General features: G+C 41.0%; 1 protein-coding gene across 7 annotated transcripts in view; it reads right to left on the reverse strand.

Moving 5' to 3' along the window:
- RBM6 (RNA binding motif protein 6) overlaps positions 1–22,751 on the reverse strand; it is a 106,069-nt gene that overhangs the window by 32,524 nt on the left and 50,794 nt on the right. For 4 of the 7 annotated variants that reach the window (XM_045079635.1, XM_004760605.3, XM_013060544.2 and 1 more), the window contains one exon: positions 17,803–17,876. The exons of 2 other annotated variants lie outside the window; for them this stretch is intronic. In XM_045079635.1, the coding sequence (XP_044935570.1) occupies positions 17,803–17,876 (74 nt within the window). Of the gene's footprint in view, positions 1–17,436; positions 17,758–17,802; positions 17,877–22,751 lie in introns of those variants that run through there. One more of the 7 variants, XM_013060546.2, reaches the window with a different exon arrangement.

The following is a 22,751-nucleotide window of genomic DNA, read 5'->3' on the forward strand; positions in this document are numbered from 1 at the left end:
GGTGTCATTTTAATTTTGCTATATTCAGGTAGTTCTCCCATGTCTTCAAATTCAAAATAAAATGTAAGGCTCTTGACAACCTACTTTGCACTTTCCAAGTTATTCATCTGAATACTTCCCAGAGTATGAGGACAAGAATCAGGAAGGAATCCGGGAGCTATAACAAACAAGATGTGGCTACCTCTGGTAAGAACAGAAACAGCATATTACTATTTCCTATCAAAGATGATAGGGTTGAAACCTCATAGAAGTACCAAAATCTGGCAAGTCAAGAGGTGGCTCAGGTTGGAAGGACAAGAGCTTTCTACATTATGCAGAGACTAAAAAGACTGCTAAGAGTATATAAAGAAGGACGACGGAGTCAGAAACTATTCAACATTTATTAACCCAGTTAACAAGTATTTATTCAGCACATGTGTTGCCAGGTATAGCTCTAAACCCCTGGACAGTGATGGGGTGGGGGTGGTGGTGAAAAGAAGGAAAGAAACAGTCCTTGACCTCATAAACCTTTCAATCTAGGGATGTCCAATTCTATCCGGTGGCATCTGCTTTATTGTACATAGATCTCTGCCAGTCATTACCCAGGTACTCTGTCTGGCTTAGCGATTTACTCCTTCATTCCATTATTTCTCAGGGCTCCACTACTGTCTTGAAAATATCTAAGGAGATGCCTGACAAGCACTCAACCCAAGCACTCGAAGGAGACACAGGGAGCATTTTCCTAGGCAAGGTGCCCAATCCAATGTTCTCTGACTTCAAGAAATCTGCTGAGCTTGGAAACTTGATAGGAATAAATACAAACATGTCGGAGCTGGCACTCCTCCAGTATGTGGGGAACCCAACATATCCTGTATTGCTGTGGATTCACATTACTCAAGAATTGGGTCCAAGAAAAAAAAAAAAAAAAAGACTTTTACCATATATTTTTAAAATAAATACCTCAGACCTAGACAACATGAGCACTACCAGACACACAGGCAGACACAATAAATGCGCTACTTAATAGTTGCAGGAGAATCCATAAGGAATGGAAAGAAGAAATGAGCTATTCAAGTGTCCACTGCAAATCCTGAATATGCCCCAAATCTAAGTAATAAAGATAGATCAACATCCAGGGCAGCCAGTACCTGGAGATATCCAGTCGAAAAATCCCCAAACAAACAAACAAAACACCCCACAGCCCAAGGGAGAATTCAAAATGGCAATATGAATCCTGAACAGAAGTGAAACCCAGCCACTGGGACTGTGAGTAGTCCAGGCAGTCCACCACACGACTCTTAATATGGGACCCAAGGAACTAACCATTTGGAGAAAGCTCCTGAAAAAAACGAAAGCTTTAGCATTTCCACTCCTAGATATACACCCAAAAGAAATGAAAACATATGCCCACAGAAAAATGTGTACATAAGTGTTCACAGCAGCATTATTCATAATTGTAGAAAAAAAAAGTAGAAAAAAAAGTAGTAATAACCTAAATGTCCATCAACTAATTAATGGATAAAGAAAATGTGTTACATTCATATGATGGAATACTCAACCATAAAAAGAGATGAAGTTACCAAATCATACAGCAACACAGATGAACTCTGAAAATATAATGCTAAATGACAGAAGCCAGTCAAAAAAGTGTACGACCCCATCTGTATGAAGTATCTTGAACAGGCAAATCTATAGAGACAGAAAGCAGACTAGTGGGCCTTTAGAGCATGGGAAGGGGAAAGCGGAGGGAAATGCAGAGTGACTGCTAATAAGCACAGCACTTCTTTTTGAAGTAACAGAAATGTCCAGGAATTACACAGTGGTGATGGTTGCAAAACCTTGTGAATATACTAAAAACTCCTAAGCAGTATACTTTAAAAGGGTGAATTTTATGTTACATGGATTTCACTTCAATCAAAATAAAACAGAATAGAAGTTTCAGGGCTGCAAAACTATTGCCAGGACATAGACATTCAGTTATTTCATTCCTCCCTCTCTGCCACTCACTGGCTCACTTAACCTGCCTCCACCCACAGTCTTTCAGGGAGCAGCCTGCCTCCAGCCTCTTCTCTAACCACGACCACCACTGCCATGTTCATCTTCCTTATCGCACCCCCATTCTTGCCCAAAGCTCTAGTTCCCAATGATCATATATAACTGAAATTTAGAGAATTCTGGGGCACATGGGTGGCTCAGATGGCTGAGTGTTCAGCTCTTGGTTTCAGCTCAGGTCATGATCTCATGGGTGGTGAGATCCAGCCCTGAGTCCCAAGCCAGGCTCCAGGCTCAGCAGGCAGTCTGGTTGAAGAGTCTCTTCCTCTGCCCCTCCCCCCACTCAAGTAAGAGCCCATGTGCTCGCCAATAAATAAATAGATAAATAAATAAATATATTTTTTTAAAGATTTTATTTATTTATTTGACAGACAAAGACCACAAGTAGGCAGAGAGGCAGGCAGAGAGAGGAGGAAGCAGGCTCCCTGCTGAGCAGAGAGCCGGATGCGGGACTCCATCCCAAGACACTGGAATCATGGGGCGCCTGGGTGGCTCAGTGGGTTAAGCCGCTGCCTTCGGCTCAGGTCATGATCTCAGGGTCCTGGGATCGAGTCCCACATCGGGCTCTCTGCTCGGCAGGGAGCCTGCTTCCTTCTCTCTCTCTCTGCCTGCCTCTCAGTGTACTTGTAATTTCTCTCTGTCAAATAAATAAATAAAATCTTTAAAAAAAAAAAAAAAGACACTGGAATCATGACCTGAGCCAAAGGCAGAGGCTCTAACCCACTGAGCCACCCGGGCACCCCTAAATAAATCTTCTTAAAAAAAGAAAAGGAAAATTAGAGAACTTTAACTAGAAAGGAACATCTATTCTCTCAACAAAAACATGGCCAAAAAGCAATCTGACTGAACCTGAATGAATAAACTTTTTTAGGGATGTGAATAAACTATTTATACTTAATTTATTAGTCTTATACACGTAAGTTATAAAATAACATGACCTTAATTACAACCATATACCCAATACCTACACAATGGCAGACATATTAAACATAGTGGGGGATCGACAGCTACTGAATGATAAAAGAAGGGCTCTCCGCAGACTGAGATCCTTAGGCAGGCAGTGATCAATGAAACTTTTAACTAATGGGTGACAGACTGGAGATAACACAGAAAATCCAGCAAGTCCAGCAAGTCCACTCATGGGTTTGTATTAAGAGAAATGAGTATACCTATTCACCAAAAGACAAAATTTTGAAATAATGCCCTCCTGCCAATCTACATGTCCTTTAACAGAGGAACTGATGAATACATTGTGATATACTCTTATGCTGAAAGACCACTCTTATGCTGAAAGACCGTGTAACAATGAAAATGAACATATTCCAGTTATACACAAATAAATTTAAAAAAAACAACACTAAGCAAAAAGACAGGGAGAAGAATACATCCTATGTGATTACATATACATAAGGCTCAAAAGTGAAAGGACTCTTCAGTATCAGAACTTAACAGTGACTACCTCTGGGAAGGGTAGAAAGGAAAACAACCAGGAGAGGCCAGGAAGGACTTCTGCATATAAAGCAACATTTTGCTTACTAATCTGGGCAGTAGTTACATAGGTGCTACAGAGAGAATGCCTGTGGCCCCCAACCCCCTTCCAATTTATATGGTGATGTCCTAATTCTCAGCCTCATGCTATCTGGAAGTGGCACCTCTGGGAGGTAGTTAGGTAATGAAGGTGGAGCCTTCATGAATAGAATTATTACTCTAAGAGATAACAGAGTATCTTTCTCTCCACCATTTGAGGATACACCAAGAAGACAACCATCTGCAAACCAGGAAGAAGACCCTCATAGGGAAATGAATTGGATGGCACCTGGATCTTAGACTTTCTGGCCTCCAGAACTTTGAGAAACAAATTTCTACTGTTTAAACCACCAAGTCCATGGTATTTTGTTACAGCAGCCCAAACTGATTAAGACAAGTATATATAGTATGTGATAATTCACTGAACAGTAATGTTTATGATATGCTCTTTTCCGTATGTATGAAGTACAGGAAGGAAGGAAGGAAGGAAGTGGGGGGAGGGAGGGAGGAAGGGGAAAAGAAATGATTTTAAGATATTGCTCTTTCGGGGCACCTGGTTGGCTCAGTCAGTAAGCATCTGTCTTCGGCTCAGGTCATGACCCCAGGGTCCTGGAATCAAGACCCGCATTGGGCTCCCTACTCAGTGGGGAGCCTGCTTCTCCCTCTCCCATTCCCTCTGCTCATATTCCCTCTCTCTCTGTCAAATACATAAAATCTTTAGGAAAAAAAAAAAAAAAGACATTGCCTTTTCCTTTCTCTCTTATTCAAGGTCTTTATAAGTTCCCTCACTGACAGGGCCATTTTAGGTCATCTAGCAATTTCTAAAGCACATCATTTTAATTGCCATCAAACTTACTTAAGATACACCACTTCAAATCTGTGAATAATGTCTTTATAGTAAAGTTTATCCTAAGCCACAAGTACATTTTAGAACAAAATTACAGTAACAATAGTCAATTATTTCATTGGTCTTGTAAGTGAATTTGAATACTTATTTTATTAAAAATGTTATCTAACATTTTATATGATTATAACCTGAGAATCATTACTGAAATTGTGTTAAATTTCTTTACTTCTTTAGGGGCGCGTGGCTGGCTCAGCTGGTAGAGTATGTAACTCTTGATCTTGGGGTTGTGAGTTCCAGCCCCACATTGGGTGTAGAGAGTACTAAAAAATTAATATCTTTATTTTTTTTAAAGATTTATTTATTTACAGAGATAGAGAGACACAATGAGAGAGAGCGAGCCAGGGGAAGGGCAGGCAGAGAGAATCCCAAGCAGACCCCATGCAGGGCTCGACATCAAGACCCCAAGATCATGACCTGAGCTGAAACCAAGAGTCAGATACTTAACTGACTGAGGCACACAGGCACCCTAAAAATAAAACTTTAAAAAAAAAAAGATTTTATGTATTTATTAATTTGAGAAAGAGTGTGAGGGAGTGAGGGAGAGGGAGCATGAGCAGGGGGAGGGGCAGAGGGAGAAACAGACTCCCTGCTCAGCAGGGAGCCAGATGTGGGGTTAAATTCCAGGACCCTGAGATCATGACCTGAGCTGAAGGCAGATGCTTAACTGACTGAGCCATCCAAGTGCCCCTAAAGACAAAATCTCAAAAAAAAAAAAAAAAAATTTTTTTTTCTTTACTTCTTTAAAAAACCAATGAAACAACCTACCCACCCCAGAGTCTAGCAGTTTATCTCTATAAGCATCAAAACTAGCATGGGCTAAAGCCAGTGATTAATATATCTCCCTCAAATGTTACTTTGTGACTCAAAAGAACTGAGAAAATATATAGCAAAGACTGTAAAAAAAAAAATCTTTTCTGAGGGTTAAATCCTTAAGAAATCCCATCTCATATTTAGGTAATATACTAATTTTCAAAATTTCAGAAAAGTCTAGGGACACCTTGGTGGCTCAGTCAGTTACTTATGTGTCTGCCTTTGCCTCAGGGTCATGATCCCAGAATCCTGGGATCAAGTCCCCCATCAGACTCCTTGCTCAGTGGGGAGCCTGCTTCTTCCTCTGCCTGACACTCCCCCTGCTTGTGCTTGCTCGCTCTGACAAAAAAATAAATAGAATTAAAAAAAAAAAAAAAAGAAAAGATAAGTCTAATAGATGTTCCATATGTATTTACCTTAAGACTAGATGGGGTAACTAAGATGTCCTACCTTTTTCTCTTTTAGTTGAATATATATCAAGAACCAACAACTTATAAAAGAAATACAGGGGCGCCTGGATGGCTCAGTTGGTTGGGCGGCTGCCTTCAGCTCAAGTCATGCTTCCAGGGTCCTGGGATCCAGCCCCACATAGGCCTCTCTGCTCGGCAGAGGGCCTGCTTCTCTCTCTCCCTCTGCCTGCTGCTCTGCTTACTTGTGCTCTCTATCTCTCTGTCAAATAAATAAATAAAATCTTAAAAAAAAGATACAAATAACTAGTAATTAAATATGAAAATGTTCTATCTCACTAATAACCTAAGACAGGAAAATCAAATCCCTTCTTTGCTACATTGGCAACATTTTTTTTAAAAATATGAAAAAAAATTTTAAGGGTTTTATTTATTCATTTGACAGAGAGAAACCACAAGTAGGCAGAGGCAGGCAGAGAAAGAAGGGGAAGCAGGCTCCCCACTGAACAGAGAGCCTGATGCGGGGCTCGATCCCAGGACCCTGAGACCATGACCTGAGCCGAAGGCAGAAGCCTAACACACTGAGCCACCCAGGAGCCCCAAAAATATGAAATATTTTAAACACACAGAAAATTAGAGAACACAATAACAAATATCCATGTACCGCTACCCAGTGTAAGTATTTTGTTATTAATATTTGGCACTGGTTGGGAAGCAGGGAGAATAGGTACACTCAAACACTGCTGGTAAAAAAAGAATAAATTGGGAAACTTCTAGTTGGCAATCTCACTACATTTACCAAGTAAAAATATACTTACCTCTTAATCTGTCAAGTCTACCTGGAGGAAACTCACTTAAAGAAGTAATTAAGGATGTGTGACTATTTAGCTATAAGGGCATTTATCAGCGCACTGTTTAGTAAAATAACAGACCTCAAGACATTAAGTGAAGAACTAGTTAAATCATGGTGATTTATACTATGAAGCATTATAGAGCCATCAAAAATGATATGATAAAAATGTATTTAATGATAAAGAAATATGTCCACAATACTTGAAATAAAAAAGTTCTAAAATCATACATATAAGATTATCCTACTTTGTATATATATAAAACTATTTATTTGTCAGAGAGAGAGAGAGCACAAACAGAGGGAATGGCAGGCAGAGGGAGAAGCCAGCTCCCCACTGAGCAAGGAGCATGATCCAGGACTCGACCCCAGGACTGTGGGATCTTTACCTGAGCCAAAAGCAGATATTTAATGGACTGAGCCACCCAGGCATCCCACCGCCACTTTTTAAGATTTTGTATATTTATGTGACAGGGAGAAAGGGGGGGAGAGAGAGAGAGATTGAGAGAGAGGAGCACAAACAGGCAAAGAGGCAGGCAGAGGGAGACGGAAAGGGAGAAATAGGCTACCCACTTAGGAGCCCAAGGAAGTGCTCCATCCCAGCATCCTGGGATCATGACCTGAGCAGAAGGCAGATGTTTAAATGAGCCACCCAGGTGCCCCAAGCAGGTCTCATTATAAAACTCCTCTCCCGGGGCGCCTGGGTGGGTTAAAGCCTCTGCCTTCGGCTCGGGTCATGATCCCAGGGTCCTGGGATAGAGCCCCGCATCGGGCTCTCTGCTCAGCGGGGAGTCTGCTTCCTCCTCTCTCTCTGCCTGCCTCTCTGCCTACCTGTGATCTCTGCCTGTCAAATAAATAAATAAAATCTTTAAAAAAAAAAAAAAACTCCTCTCCCAAGGGCACAAGGTAGGCCTGGGACTGCTACTCTGGAGTGGGGGCCAGGAACAGTGTCTGTTGTTATAGACACTCTTGCTACAATTCTAATCCCACCCACCATTCTCCACTGTTAGGACCAGAAGGAAGGCAAGGAGAAAGATGATTCATTAAGAGATAACCCATGGCAAGATGGATCATTCTCTCTGGCTAACCAAAACTCCTATCCCTTTATACCAGGGTTTCTCAACATCAGCACTACTGACATTTGGCAGCAGGTAATTCTTCATTTGGGGGCTGTCCCGTACATTGTAGGATGTTTAGCAGCATCCCAGGCCTCTACCCATTAGATGCTAGTAGCAACAACAAAAATGTTCCAGACATTGCCAAAAGTCCAGTGGTTAGGAAAGGGAGAAGAGGGTGTCAAAACTGCTTCCCCCTCTGTCCCCCCACTGTTAAGAACTACTGTCTTACAAAAACATTATCAGGCCAGTGTCCCCTTTCCCCCTGCTGCTATTGCTTCTTGGTTTAATGCTGACTAGCACATAGTCTCTTTGAGTATCAGGCATCCAAATGCCAGTTCTCTCATGGGGAACACTTTTGCTAGTTTATTGAAAACCCACAAATCTCCACAGTGCCCAGGAGAGCAAAGTTTGAATCTATCCCTATTTCCCATCCCTCAACCTCAATCCCAAACTCAGCCCTTACCCAGCAGGGGACCCTCTTGGGAGCACTGACAAGATAGCTTAAGCCTCAAACATCTTCCAAAGCATCCACTCAACCCCTGAGACATTCACATACCTTCCCCTACCAACAAGGCCCTCTAACCACCAAAAGAGAGTCTGGTGGAAGGACAAGTCAAATGATGCCTCTTTCCAGGAGAAGGGGACACTGCTATTCAAAAATCTCTGCATTCAAATTTGGTAAAGTGTTAACATTTGATGAGTCTGGGTACAAAGTGTATAGGTATTCTTTGCATTGTTTTTGCAACTTTTCAGTAAGTCTGAAATTATTTTTTTTTAATGAACCTCTGGGGAGCCCTGAGTGGTTCAGTTAGTTAAGTGTCTGACTCCTGACTTCAGCTTGGGTTGTAGGGTTGTGGGATCGAGCCCCATGTCCAGCTCCACGCTAGGCATGGAACCTGCTTGGGATTCTCTCTTTCCCTCTGTCCCCTCCCTGTTTGCTTATGTGCGGTGTGCACACCCATGCTCTCTCTTTCGGGAAAAAAAAAAAAGGCTCAATCAACGATCTTATTGGAGTAATGAAGATGTTCTAAAGCTAGATGATGATGATGGCTGCACAACTCAGTAAATTAACTAAGAACTGTTGAACTGTATACTTAAAATGGGTGGATTCCACGATCTGTAAATTATCACAGTAATTTTTTTCTTTAAAAAAAGGGGGGGTCCTGGGTGGCTCAGTGGGTTGAGGCCTCTGCCTTCGGCTCGGATCGTGATCCCAGGGTTCTGGGATCGGGCCCCACGTTGGGCTCTCTGCTCAGCAGGGAGCCTGCTTCCCCCTCTCTCTGACTGCCTCTCTGCCTACTTGTGATCTCTCTCTGTGTGTCAAATAAATAAATAAAATCTTAAAAAAAAAAAAAAAAAGACCTTGTACTACAGGTTAAAGATGGCAGTCACAATGGCAATGCTGCTGGAAAGACGCCTCTAAGAAAGATACACAGAGAAGGAACCTATCCCAGCAGTGAACTGGTCACCTCCCTTTCCCTGTCTCCTCCACCCCACCAGCCCACCCCTGCTTTGAGCTTTGGTTAACAGTTCCAGGAAAATAGGAAAGATCTACACTGGTACCTACTAACCATCCAATTACAGCAATATCACCTCTAAAAAGTAGCCCAAGGATTTCCTAAGTGGTGTTTTTATTTAAAATCTACTTCAAATAGTTCTTATTAATTTTCTAACTGTATGGATACTAAAGCAGAAAGCCCACTCAACTTTACTGAGCAACTACTGTACACAAGCCACGTGGCCACTTCAAATGTGCTCTGTTATTCAATTCCAACCATCTTCCAGATTTTCAGCTTAAGTATTCTTAGATGGTAAGCAGATACCATTAGCAAAAAATTTCTTACATTTTAAGACTGAAGTTCTAAATTTCTAGCTTCCAGACAAACTGACAAGTTTTTTTGTTTTTGTTTTTTTTTGGGGGGTAAATGACCCTGTGTTTTATTTTAGACCTGGACTCATTCCCACTGGACTGGGACCCTGAACTAATTTCCATGCTAAGTTTAAAAACTTTTTTTTTTAAATGAGATACAGTTCACATACCATAAAATTCACTGTCTTACTGTGCTTTTTTATAATGCAGTGGGTTTTAGTATATTCACAAGGTTGGTCAATGAACACTACCATCTAATTCTAGAACATTTTATCACCTTCAAAAGAGACCCTCTTGGGCATTTCGTGGCTTAGTGGGTTAAGCCTCTGCCTTTGGCTCAGGTCATGATCTCAGGGTCCTGGGAACGAGCCCCACATCAGGCTTTCTGCTCAGTGGGGAATCTGCTCCCCCAGGCCCCTGCCTCTCTGCCTACTTGTGATCTCTCTGTGTCAAATAAACAAATAAAATCTTAAAAAAAAAAAAAAAAAAAAGACCCTTTTACCCATTAGCAGTCACTCACTATTCCCTCTTGAGAGCACTTCTCCCTAAGTGGCTGGTAACCAGTATCTACTTTCCTTCTTTCTTTAAGATTTTATATATTTATTTTAGAGAGAAAGTGAGAGAGAGAGAGAGAGAGAGTGTGAGCGGGGGGAGCAACAGAAGAGGGACAAGCAGACTCCACACTGGGCATGGAGGCTAATGCAGGGCTCAATCTCATTACCCTGAGACTATGACCTAAGCCAAAATCAGACACTCAACTGACTGAGCCATCCAGGTGCCCCCAATAACCTGCTTTCTGTGATAAATTTCTTTCTCTCCTGTTTATTTCCCTTTGGAAAAAGTATTTATACAGATTAAACACAAATTACACTTAGTCACAGATTTTGGTAAAATATACGTTATTAGTATATAACATTAGCATTGCTAATCTCATGTTGTAAGATTAAGAGCAATTATTAATCTAGATAAACTTATGCATGATTTTCAAAATCATACCATCAACACTCTTAACAAGAAATACATACGTATTATATATAATATCTATCTATCTTATTCATAAATGAGTTAAAAGGTGAAATAGCAGCAGCTGAATATTTGGTATGGGGAGAATGAGACACAAAGACACGTTATAACCTCCAAGCTCAGGGGGGTGCGTGTGTGACTCAGTCAGTTAAGCATTTGCCTCTGGCTTGGGTTGCAATCCCAGGGTCCTGGGACTGAGCCCCAAGTTGGGCTCCCTGCTCAGGGGGGAGTCTACTTCTCCCTCTGCCTCTGCCCTTCTCCGCCAACTCGTGCTTGCGTGCACACACACACTCTTCTCTCTCTCTCCCTCTCACTCTGCTCTCAAATAAATAAATAAATAAAATCTTTAAAAAAAAAAATAACCTCCAAGTTCAGCTCAGATGGGTAAGATGTCTAATAACACTGAATGCCCTAGTTAGCCTAAGAGAATTTTGTCATAGGAGAACTACCAGCAATGCTAGGCTCAGAAACAAGGATCCCCACCCCCAGGATGGCCATGATCCTCTTCCCTCACATGCCTGCATGCCTGTGCACTCATCCCACAGACACTGTTGGGACAGATGCAGCCCAGCCTTTCCCCCTTTGAGCCCAGGCAGCCCCATCTCATGACAGAGACAATGGGCAACAGCACTATCAGAACAGGCTGCAAAGATCTAGCTGCCACCCAAAGCAGCATGACCACTTCTCAGGCATCCCGGAGTCCCAAGAGCTAAAAAGCAGTCAAGGTAAAAAAAGACAACCAAGCAGAGTCCAGTGTTATAGAATCACTCTCTTCGGTACCTCTTCTGGTAGTAAGCACCCGCCACAGCCTGGCCACTGTACCAAGTGCTCCACATGCATTGCTCTAATGGCACAATGCTCTGAGGTGGGAACTATGATTATCCTTCCATTTTACAGATGAGATTCTGAAACTGAAAAGTTAAAAATGAACTAGAAAGTGACAAAGCTGGAATTCTAAACCTCTCAGTGCTCCTAACATCCTACACACTGTCTGGAGGTGTGCAAAATCATAAACCAAAGTTGTAATAAAGATCACAAACTGAACTATGTCTTTGTATAACCCTTGACAGTTAATTAGAATTATACATATTCTTCTTTTTTTTTCCAGTAACTGTCTGTAATCAAGTTCCAAAAGGCCCAAAGACTGAAAATTAGCATTTCACATAACCCCATTTTTATAAAAAGTATAGACATTAACTAAAAATACCAGGTGAAAGAGGGGATACAACATCAAAGACTGAAATACAAAGGCATATTTCCAATTTAGAACAAATTAAGAACCAGGGGCACCTGGGTGGCTCAGTCAGTTAAGTGGCTGCCTTTAGCTCAGGTCATGATCCCACGGTCCTGGGACTGACCCCCCATATTGGGCTCCCTCTCAGCGGAGAGCCTGCTTCTTCCTCTCCCTCTGCTTGTCACTCTGCCTACTTGTGCTGTCTCTCTATCTCTCTGACAAATAAATAAAATCTTAAAAAAAAAAAAACCACCTAAATTACTTCAATCCGCAGAAATAACCAAGATATATATGCATGACAAAAATCATAAACCTCACCATAGGAGACACACAAGTAGTTGTCCCTTAAAACTGACAAATGAGGGGTGCCTGGGTGGTTCAGTTAAGTGCCCAACTCTTGATTTTGGCTCAGGCCATGATCTCAGGGTTATGATACCGGACCCTGCATTGGGCTCTATGCTGGGTATGGATCTTGCTTAAAATTCTCTCCCCCCTACTCACCATCCCCACTCACATATGCCTACACTCGCTCTTAAAACAAAATAAAAAAAACTGCCAAATGATTCAAGAAAATTAAACTGAAACCAGTTTAGAGCACTTCTTACAATTATTATAAAAGTCTGAGATACAGTAAAGCCACAGGCTGGTCATCAGAGCTTAGGGTTTTAAGGCCACAGGCTAGGGTGCCTGGGTGGCTCAGTCAGTTAAGCTTCTGCCTTTGGCTCAGGTCATGATTCTAGGTTCCTGGGATAGGAGCCCCGAATGAGGGTCCCTGCTCAGCGGGGAGCCTGATTCTCCCCTGCCCCTTCCCCCATTTGTGCTTTCTCACTTTCTATCTCTTGAGTAAGTAAATAAAATATTAAAAAAAAAAAAAAAGCCACAGGCTAGATTTTTAGTGTGGTCAACCATACTCCACATCCCCCAAGTGGTGTGTCTGGCTCTTTTCCTGGGAGAATTTAAGATTCAACAGCTAATGCAGCAGAAGCTCCCAGAGAGACCTGGAAGCAGCCCCCTGAGAATCAGTCCCAGTCGACAGACTAAATGGGAAATACTGTTGATACAAAAATAATCCTTCTGCATACTGCCACCAAATCCCTTTTTAGCTAGATACCCCATGAAGCCAAAACTGAAGCTGCTGTAACTTAAGACTTTCTTGTTCCAGTCAGATGCAAAGTTGTGACAGTAACAAATACAGACTCAGTGCTCACTGTGTGCCAGGTCCAGTCCTAATCACCCTCCATGCATTAACTCATTTAATGCCTAGATGCATGAGAGGACACTGGAACACAGAAACGTTAAGCCACTTGTCCAAATAACACAGAGAAAGGTGACAGGCCAGGAATGCAACTGCAGGCAGTCTGCCTTCAAGTATTTAATTACTAAGGACTACTGCGTTACATCAGTCAAGACTCAATTACTAGACAGGTAATTCTTTTAAATCCCACTCACAAGAATCTTCAGTAATTACTGATTTACACTCATTTTAGAATGCATTTGCCTTTCTATTTCCCACCAATAACCTCTACGGAGGGCAATCAGAAAAGGTACTGAAACTGAAGTTTCCAGGAAGAATGGCATAATTCAAGACACAAGTCATACAGCTGAGCCCTGGCTTGGGTGCCACATTCTCTTCAGTGAAGTAGTTTTGGGGTGTGCATCTAGGCAACACAACCTCTCGAATTTATAAAGATTACTGTTTTTGTTGTTACTTGGACTGCATACAACTGAAATACTGAAGTGTTTCATACAGTAATGCTATCATCCTGACTAACATTCCAACAAACTAGGTCTTCACCTATTTTTTTCTACCACAGCCTCACAAATAGTCTACCCATCCCCCAAAACACAACCTTTTCCTGTTGATTTCATTTTAGTCAAAAGACAGATTTGGGTTTCATTTCAGATTTGGGTTCTTTCACATTATCTTCAGAACCACCGTGGACACCCTGATAACTTAAAAAAACCCAAATTCTCTTAATTTTGTTGACACAAAAAATACCATTTCATAAAATTTCATTCCCCTCTGCACCAGCAAAGGCCAGTGTCTGAAAGAATTTTCATGTTAGGTGATAATGGCATCTTTTCTTTCCACTTTATGAAGTCAGGCTGATTCTGTCATACAGCCCCGTCATTTGGCTAAAGAAGGTCACCAATGCTAAGACCCTTGAGTAAAACTTCCAGAGAAATGAAATCTTCTTCCAGAGCTATCCATTATAAGGGCATTTTAGTAAACATTTGGTTGAATGGGAGGAGACCACAAACATCACACCTGCAAACAGAAGAAAATAAAATGCTAATTTCTGTAGAACTGACAAGAGCTTGAAAGAGCTAGTACTCACAACTGGGCAACCACTGAAAGGGATCAGTCCTCTAATATAATGCTTCTTACTCCCCTAAGTCCCAGTGCAATGGCACATACAGCAAAAAGAGGTAATATTCACCCTCAAACTGCAGGACTTGGACAACAAAGAAAGCCCAGGGTATATGATGCTGCTAGAAATACCTTTCCCGTAGAGGTAGAATAAAAACCCTTCCTCACGGTGTTTGCTGGCTTTCTACTTCTAGGCAGAGACAGTGAAAGTATACTGACAAACCTCTGCTGGAAATGAATTGCCCAGACAGCTGCTGGCTAGGTTTTGCCCTAAGAAGCCCTCTCGGCCACAATGCTCAGTACTGCTGTCAAGTGTCCTACTGTCTGACGCCTCCATGAAGGCACTGGAAAAGGGTTAGAGAGGCCTTGGTCATCAACCAGGAAAACCCCTCTACGGCACATATATCTCGCAATATTTGACAAAGTAAACTGGCAGAAGCCTCCTTTATTCCCTTCCCCTAGACTTAGAACTGTCAAAAAGTAAAAAGACATTTCACATAAAGAGTCAGGATAAGCGAAGAATTGTTAAAAAATAAAAAAATTTCAAATTAAAGCATTCAATAGAAACTCCTCAGAATCATATAAACAGATTCTACTGAGAGGTGTCCAGCAGATGGTGACTCAGAATCTGTACCAATTTGGTCTATAAGTAAAAACCTGGAGGGTAGGAAAATGAATGAACAGACAAAGACATGCATCTTCCATAAACACCTGCTTTATCCACTCTGAGAAGGACTTCTCTCACATTCTTACATCTCTCCTAAGATTTTTATACTGTTACTGGGAGACTGAACCACATCCATTCCCTTAAGGAACATCCAGATATAAAAATAAATTTATTCTCCTAGAATTATGTTGAAAATTACTGACATGCAGGAGGCAGTGCTTACTAGGTACCAGAACCTATGCTAAGTGTTCTGTACACATAATTCACCAAATTTCATGTCCCTCCTCAAGAAGCTTCCCTGACCACCCCATATAAAATTGTCCCCATCATGCATTATCTTTACAGAACTCAGCACTGTCATATATCATATTGTTTTAAATTTGTCTACTTTGTACAAATTTGTCTATGCCCTGTCTCTTATCACTAAGACATAAGTTCTATAATGTCTTGTTTACTGAACCATCTCCAGCATTCTAGAAAGGTGCCTGACACAGAGCAGGCACTCACAAAAGTATGATCTCATGCTGTCCACACCAAAGCCTGATGAGGTACTGGTACAGAGGGAACTGAGGCTGAGGGAGGTAAAGAAACCTGCCAGAGACAACCCAGCTAGGAAGTAAATTTGGCTGCAGAAGCTACACTCCTCTTTGCTATGCTGTACTACCTAGGTACAAAAATTCCCCTCGAGATCTCATTCTCAAAAATCTTTCCATCAGAATGACTTGCACATATCCTGAGTTGTGGCAAAGATTATGAGAAGGATGCTGAGTGGATCAAGAAATCTATACAGTTCAGGGAGAGAGTTCTGTTGTGTGGCAGTGCTAGCAGTATGCCCTGTGCCCCATGACTAGGGGAAGAATAAAAAGCTACAAAAGGAGGTTGACTGATTAAGGATATGGTGCTACCTTCTTAAGGAATTATTCCAGTGAATATTAAAAATGAGATCATACAAAAATTTGGAATTTGAGAGAACACTCCATAGGATCTATGAATACCACAAAATGTCTGTCTCTTTTCTTGGTCTAAGCTTCTGGAAGACAGAGGCTGTCTCTTATTTGTACTTGACACAGAGTACCTTATGGTACCTATGCTTAAGGTTAGCTACCTGTCAAAACATCCTATTTCACCATGAAAGAATTTTGGCCCAGCTCGTGCTTTGTTCTGGTGTCTCATTCACCAAGTAGGAGTCAGTCAACAGGGATTTGGGAGCCCTAAGAATGTTCACAGAATGTGTGGGGAGGGTGGGAGCAGAGATGTTGAAAGGCCACACCCCTTCAATACTGCCTGTGAAATGAACATTTTTCCAGATATGGCTCTAAAAGAAACCCTACCTAGGATAAACCTTTTTAAAGAAGGCTGTCCTCGTTCTATTTAACACTTCTCTTAAGGGACTAGAAATTTCAGACAGGATTTTTTGTTGGGACAGAGGGCGAGGCAGTTAAAACACAATATTGTTATTTGCTACGATCAATCGAAGATCAAACAGCTCTGATAAAAAGTAACACCCCTCTAAGAGAAAGACACAGTTGGGAGAACGGTACAAAAGAGAATGGCATGGCATGTGCCATGGCTCTCCTATTTATGTTTCCACCACTCATAGTATGACTTAGCACAGTGGAACAGGACTTAATGATTATTTACTGATTACAAGATGTTCATGAATTACATGAGTGTTCTATTAGGACCGTCAGAATGGAATCAACCATAAGCATAAAGTTTGGGACCTTCACTCTCCTCTCAAAATATTGGTAGCTGGCACAGTTTCAGACACATAATTAATATCTATTAAGTGACTGGCTTAATGATGGACAGCGAACAAATCAGTCAACAAGAACTCTGTCAAGGGGGTATGGCCTTAATCTAGTCATTCTCTGAGGATATAACAGCATTTATACTACTAACAATAGATATGGATATATCAAATATCCTCTAATTAGCGCTTGTTCCCAAAGGATTTATACCATGTCATTTCCATACCCATAAGGGGAGAACATGGCCAAAGAAGGGAGAAGGTTAAGTAATGAGCCATGCTGAATGGAACAAAGCTGATGAAAGGGCATCAGGCTCTAAGAGAGGTAGAGTTCACACGTAATATTACTCTTTTCTGGTAGAGCCTTAGGGCTCTTACCCTTAAGGGCACACCGCATTCACAGTTAAATACAAGCAGTGGGTACATAAAAATCAAACTGTATCATTAAGTTTCTATCTCCCACTTGACAGATGAAGGAACTAAGACACCACAAAGAAAATAACTTTCCCCAAAGAAATACCATGACAAGAAGGATTCTTTCTACTTCATAATTCCTTCCAAAACTATCAGGTAAGGTTCAATTAAAAAAGTCCAAATGACAGTTCTAAGTGGCAAGCGGAATACATCTAGATGTTTCAAACATAAGGTAAGTATAGATTCAGATTCACCAGCTCTGACTATATACAGCCAAGAACTTGAGTACAAAACTCCAATTTATAAAGAGCCACGATGAATGCAATACACATGAACAAGCCACTCCTCTCTCCTCCCTGATGGACCTCTTGAGAAAGCAGCACATGCGGACAGGACCAGAGTGCCACAGGAGTTGCCATCAGTGGTCTTTACCCTAGGTCTGGATATATGTACTGACCTAGAATTCCTGTGCCAGGCAGATCCTTGAGATGACAGACAGTCAAGGATCATTCTTTACATTAGGATCTCAGTATCAGTCACACTCCAAACCTGTCATTTCCCCCATATACTGTCTTTGTCATCTAGTCCAACTGCAACTGGGCTCTAGTTTTTAAAATACACTTGTGTCCAGTAACTCTACTTGTAGAGAAACCTTCCCAGTTTCTTCTAGAGTCTCGCAATACAACTTCTTTCTGGTTGGAATGCAGTATGCTCCAAATACAGATTTCTGGTACCTTTCCAAAGTTCAATCATTTGAAACCCTCCCTCCCCCTACATAAAAAATATATCCTTCCAGCATCATTTGACCGAAGTATAAAGCAACCTGGTTGGCCTCCATGCATCCGATGGCATCTTCCAAGAGTGAAAACTCCACGCAGACATAGCCATAGTCGTAACCTGGGGACAGCATTTAAATACAGACGGGAGTGGTGTTAGTGCCTTGCAAACACAAAAGACACACTTAAACCCCCTGTTTCTGAACCCCTTAACACAGCCCTCCCAACTAGGCCCTCCCTCCCCTATACTAGGCAAAGCCACTACTCCAAACAGAAAAAAAAGTACTGAAGGAAAATCTGGATGTTTCTGGGCTTTGAGAGTCACTCCAAAATGGCATTTTCTATTAACCAAGAAAATTTGCCCTCTTTAGCACTGATGGTCTTGGTGAGGGTACCCCAGAGTTAGGTAATCCCACAGAAAGTTCAAGTGGGGACCCAGAATATTTCACCACAGGCTGAATCTTCTGGAAAAACAAAGTCAACAAGAACAGGAAAGTATCTGGAAAAAAAAAATGTATCCCGAGAGAAGAAGGAGAAGCAATTATCCCAAAGCTATGCTAATAGTCACCACTTTTCAAGCAGAAACCACCTTCAAAGACAGAAGTGCTGACAGACTGAGGCAACTATTCTGTTTGGATACCACAGGAGGCTTCTGGTTGGCAGGGGACAGACCATTTCAGGTCTCCTCTTTTTTTCCTTGTTTCAACTCAAGTCATAAACCAGCTTAAATCTTTATGAAAGGAAGAAGGTGTAAAAGCATAAGTAAGTACAAATAGCTGGGTCCAAAATTGTGCTTGTGCACAAAGATTGGCAGTAGAGTAGGCTGGGGGAGAGACAGCAGTTGTTAGCAATCAGTACATGTTCAAGAATTGTATAAACCATTAGAGTTATGGAACACCCTTCACCTTTCCCCTAAGCAAGTATCATTTGCAACTCTCATGACCCATGAGATTGGGAGCTCATGGGATTTACAGACTGCTGAGTTCTAATGTGAACCCATCCTTTATTTTCCCGAATACTGGCACCACATGACAACAAAAACACACTTGGCAATGCAATGCTCCACAAATGACTTCCATGCTTCCTCCACTGCCTCGCAGGATAAAGAAGCTCATCTTTAGGAGTGATGCTGTGCAAACCAACAGCAAGAAAAAGATGCAATTTGTTCAGATGAGAAATAAAACTCAGGAGAAGAGAAACAACACAGGACCCAGGCCAATTTTGAGCACAGAGTATATATAAATAACACAGGAAACTAAGTATTATTAAATCAAAGTATCAAGACCAAAACAAAACAAAAACTGGAGCAACAGAAAATATAACTTAAAAAAACAGACCAAATTTGGTGAGATGGATTGGATTCCTTGCCACATGAAATGAATGGTCTGAAATGTTTTCTTATGATAATAATAAAACCGTGACTTCAGACTTATTAAATACTTCAAATTAAATATTCCAATGTTACAATGGCATAGGCTGATTCTTGCTTTGAATTTTGCAAAATGACCAAGAAGAAGAAAACAAATCTACTCGATAGACATCCCAGCATCACCTTAGGCTGAGAGAGAGATTTTCTATTTGATTTTACAGCTTTGATTAACACAGATCAGAACTAACTGCTGCAACCTTTACTTAAATTTACGACAAAATCAGCCTTTTCTGATTAGTAACTATTTGAAGAAATGAAACTACCTTAAAGAAACGGTATATGTATTTTTATATATCCTATTAACAACAGAAATTGTCTTGCTAGTTAATTCCTTTCAAGTGGATTTTTTTTTTTTAAAGATTTTATTTATTTATTTGACAGAGAGAAATCACAAGTAGATGGAGAGGCAGGCAGAGAGAGAGAGGGAAGCGGGCTCTCTGCTCAGCAGAGAGCCCGATGTGGGACTTGATCCCAGGACTCTGAGATCATGACCTGAGCCAAAGGCAGCGGCTTAACCCACTGAGCCACCCAGGCGCCCCTCAAGTGGATTTTCTTGATCAAACTCAGTGAACTTCTCCTACAGAAAACATTCTGCATTTGGGGGACCCCTGAGTGGCTCAGTCAGTTAAGCTTCCGACTCTTGATCTCAGTTCTAGTCTTGATCTCATCAGGGTCATTAGTTCCAGCCTCATGCTGGGCTCCATGCTGGGTGTGGAGCCGCTTAAAAAAATAAATTAAAAAAAGAAAAGAAAACATTCTGCATTTTGTAAAGCACTCTGAATGTTCTTGGAAAACACTAGAATAGCAGAAGCAAATAAGGTGCCTTGTATCAGCAAATATCTACTGCAAACACTTGACTGCATGTCCACAATCAGAAAGGGGTAGCTATGGAACAAGCAGATAAACTCTCAAGTGTGTTGATTACCTGCACAGAGCGTATCAAGGCCCAGGTGTGTGGAATGCAACCCTCTCTATGGCTGCCCAAATGAAAAACACAGGGAACTAACACCACATTGGAAAAGCCCTGAGTTTCCTTTCTGTGCTTAGACAAGTAACTACTGTGGCCCAAAAGAGCTCACAGAATCTGTGGGTGAAGAGAAAGAGTGAGATTTATGACAACATTCACACTTTACTGAAGAATACATAAGACTCTGATATTACAGTCACTGGGAAGGAAAAGATAGTTTGCAAGAGACATTATGAGCATTTCTATACATCAACTCTGCAATACATTACCCTAACAATGTACTTCAGACTGAACATTAAATCCATAAGCCCAACTTTCAATATTTTCTGCCCGAAATTTTAGCTATTAAATAATAACAAAAATTTAAGGCTTAATTATAGTACCCAAAACTTAAAAAAAAAATGCCCTATCTTGATCTTGGGCATTTTGTGTGTCTAAGACTTCCAGGAATTGCCCAAATGGACAACAGTTCGAAGTAATACTTACATAGCACTTGTTGGTGCAAGGCTGCATTCTGAACTCTTTATATACACTAATTAAATCCCCACAAGACTACCCTATGAGGTAAATACCATTAACCTCATTTTACCCATGGGGAAGCAGATAAAGAAAGAATAAGTAATTTGCTCAAAATCACCTCAGTGGTAAGTAGCAATATGGGCTCAGAGCCAGGGACCACATTCAAATTGATGCTGTTAACTGCATAGCCTTGCACCTTTCTTCTTTTTTTTAAAGATTTTACTTATTTATTTTTGACAGAGACAGAGCGAGAGAGGGAACACAAGCAGGGTAGTAGGAGAGGGAGAAGCAGGCTCCCTGCTGAGGAGGGAGTCCAACGTAGGGCTCGATCCCAGAACCCTGGGATCATGACCTGAGCCGAAGGCAGATGCTTAACAACTCAGCCACCCCAGCATCCCTAGACACTCACCTTTTAATAAAATCCTACACTGATACGAGTAATCTGAATTCTGAATTTTACTAAGCCCAGTCATAGAAAGGGTCCCACATGCTCAAGCACAGACAAGTAAGACCATGTCTATGGTTGAGAAATACAGAAATCTGCAGCACTCCAGTTACCCCATTCTAAAATACCTACGGCAGAACCTTGTGCATGGACCCAAGTATGCAAGTTAGAAATCATTCACACTCATGGACTGCTATACTGGCTACCGAAAGTCTTCTGCAAAGACAAAAACCCAAAAGTCTTGTTGCAATTATAGCTATAAAAATTACAATACAGCAAGATACTTGATATGAGATGTTTAATAAAGCATATTTAAAAAGCTTTAAAAATGAGGATAATTATATATAATGTGTATAGGAAAAAGAACCAGAACTAAATACTATGAAGTCACTTATAACTCAGAGGTTAGAGATAAAAGTCTGCATATGAGATGAAAACCATGCATTGTCAAAATCATACTCGAACACCCCAACGTGAAGAACAACATACCATCTCTCAACATAGGTTAAGTCCAATATTGCCAGTTTTTCCTCCAGCGTCGCAACAGATCACTTTTCTTTTGGTTGACACCAGATGAAGTGGTTGGCTTGCATTTAAGGACCATAATGTATGAAAAACATATCACTTTAAATAACAGAATCACAGCTAGCACAGTGAATGCTCACACTTAGAGAAACTTGGGAGACAGAGACTAACTGAAGCCACAACTGAGTCACATCCCACTTCTCATGCTCACTCCATGAGAGGGAAGATGGAGTCGGAGAGAGGGGCTGAGCAACCACAGGTGAATATACAGAAATCTGAAAATGATGTAATGCAACACAACTGTACCCGAACATGATTACAGTGGTTCTACTATTATAGTGGGATAACTGGGGGTTTCTTTTTAATTCCTCCAATGTAATTTTATAATTCACAGAGTAAGTTCTAGTAGACCTATTCCACCCACAGACCTAAACATTCTGAAAGCAACCAACCAAATTTGCATTCAGAATTGCTAGAAGCTTTTGGGAATTAAGATAGTAAACTCGGGGTTAACAGTCCCATAGACAGACTCTGACCTAAGGAATAAGAAATTTTTTTATTACCTTTTTCTTCTACCCCCACATTCTGGGAAGAAGCCTGGTGGGCTGATGGATCTTTGTGCTTATTTATGTGACTATTAAAAAGGATATTTTACTCTACGTTCTAACCTAACTAAATGTATAGATTTTTCATAAAAATGTGAATGCTCCTTACAGGTTTGTTTGTTGGCAGCTAAGAAGGATGAGAACAGAGAAAGAAGGAAATCTATAAAGGTAACATTAAAATTTCAATTCTTCTTCATATTCATGAATCACATGATTGCCTATCACTCAAAAAAATACTGTGTTAAAAGCTAACAGGTGCTTAAGGGGGAACAAGGTATGAAAACAAAGCCTTAATGAATATTGAATATCTTTTAGTCTCAGCTCCTAAAAAAGCTGACTCAGAGATGATGACAAACATAGCTCTTAATTGTTAAAGTCAACTGTAACCTCTATACCAAACCCTGCTTTTTTAACAATTACACAGCAATATTTACTTAAGGCAAATGAGATGAGCAGTCCTCTGTTCAAACTAGTCTAGAAAAACCCAACTATCATAAACAAGTCCA

The sequence above is a fragment of the Mustela putorius genome, unplaced genomic scaffold (genome assembly GCF_011764305.1).
Source record: "Mustela putorius furo isolate JIRA1106 unplaced genomic scaffold, ASM1176430v1.1 tig00000095_pilon_pilon_pilon, whole genome shotgun sequence".
Lineage (NCBI taxonomy): Eukaryota > Metazoa > Chordata > Mammalia > Carnivora > Mustelidae > Mustela > Mustela putorius.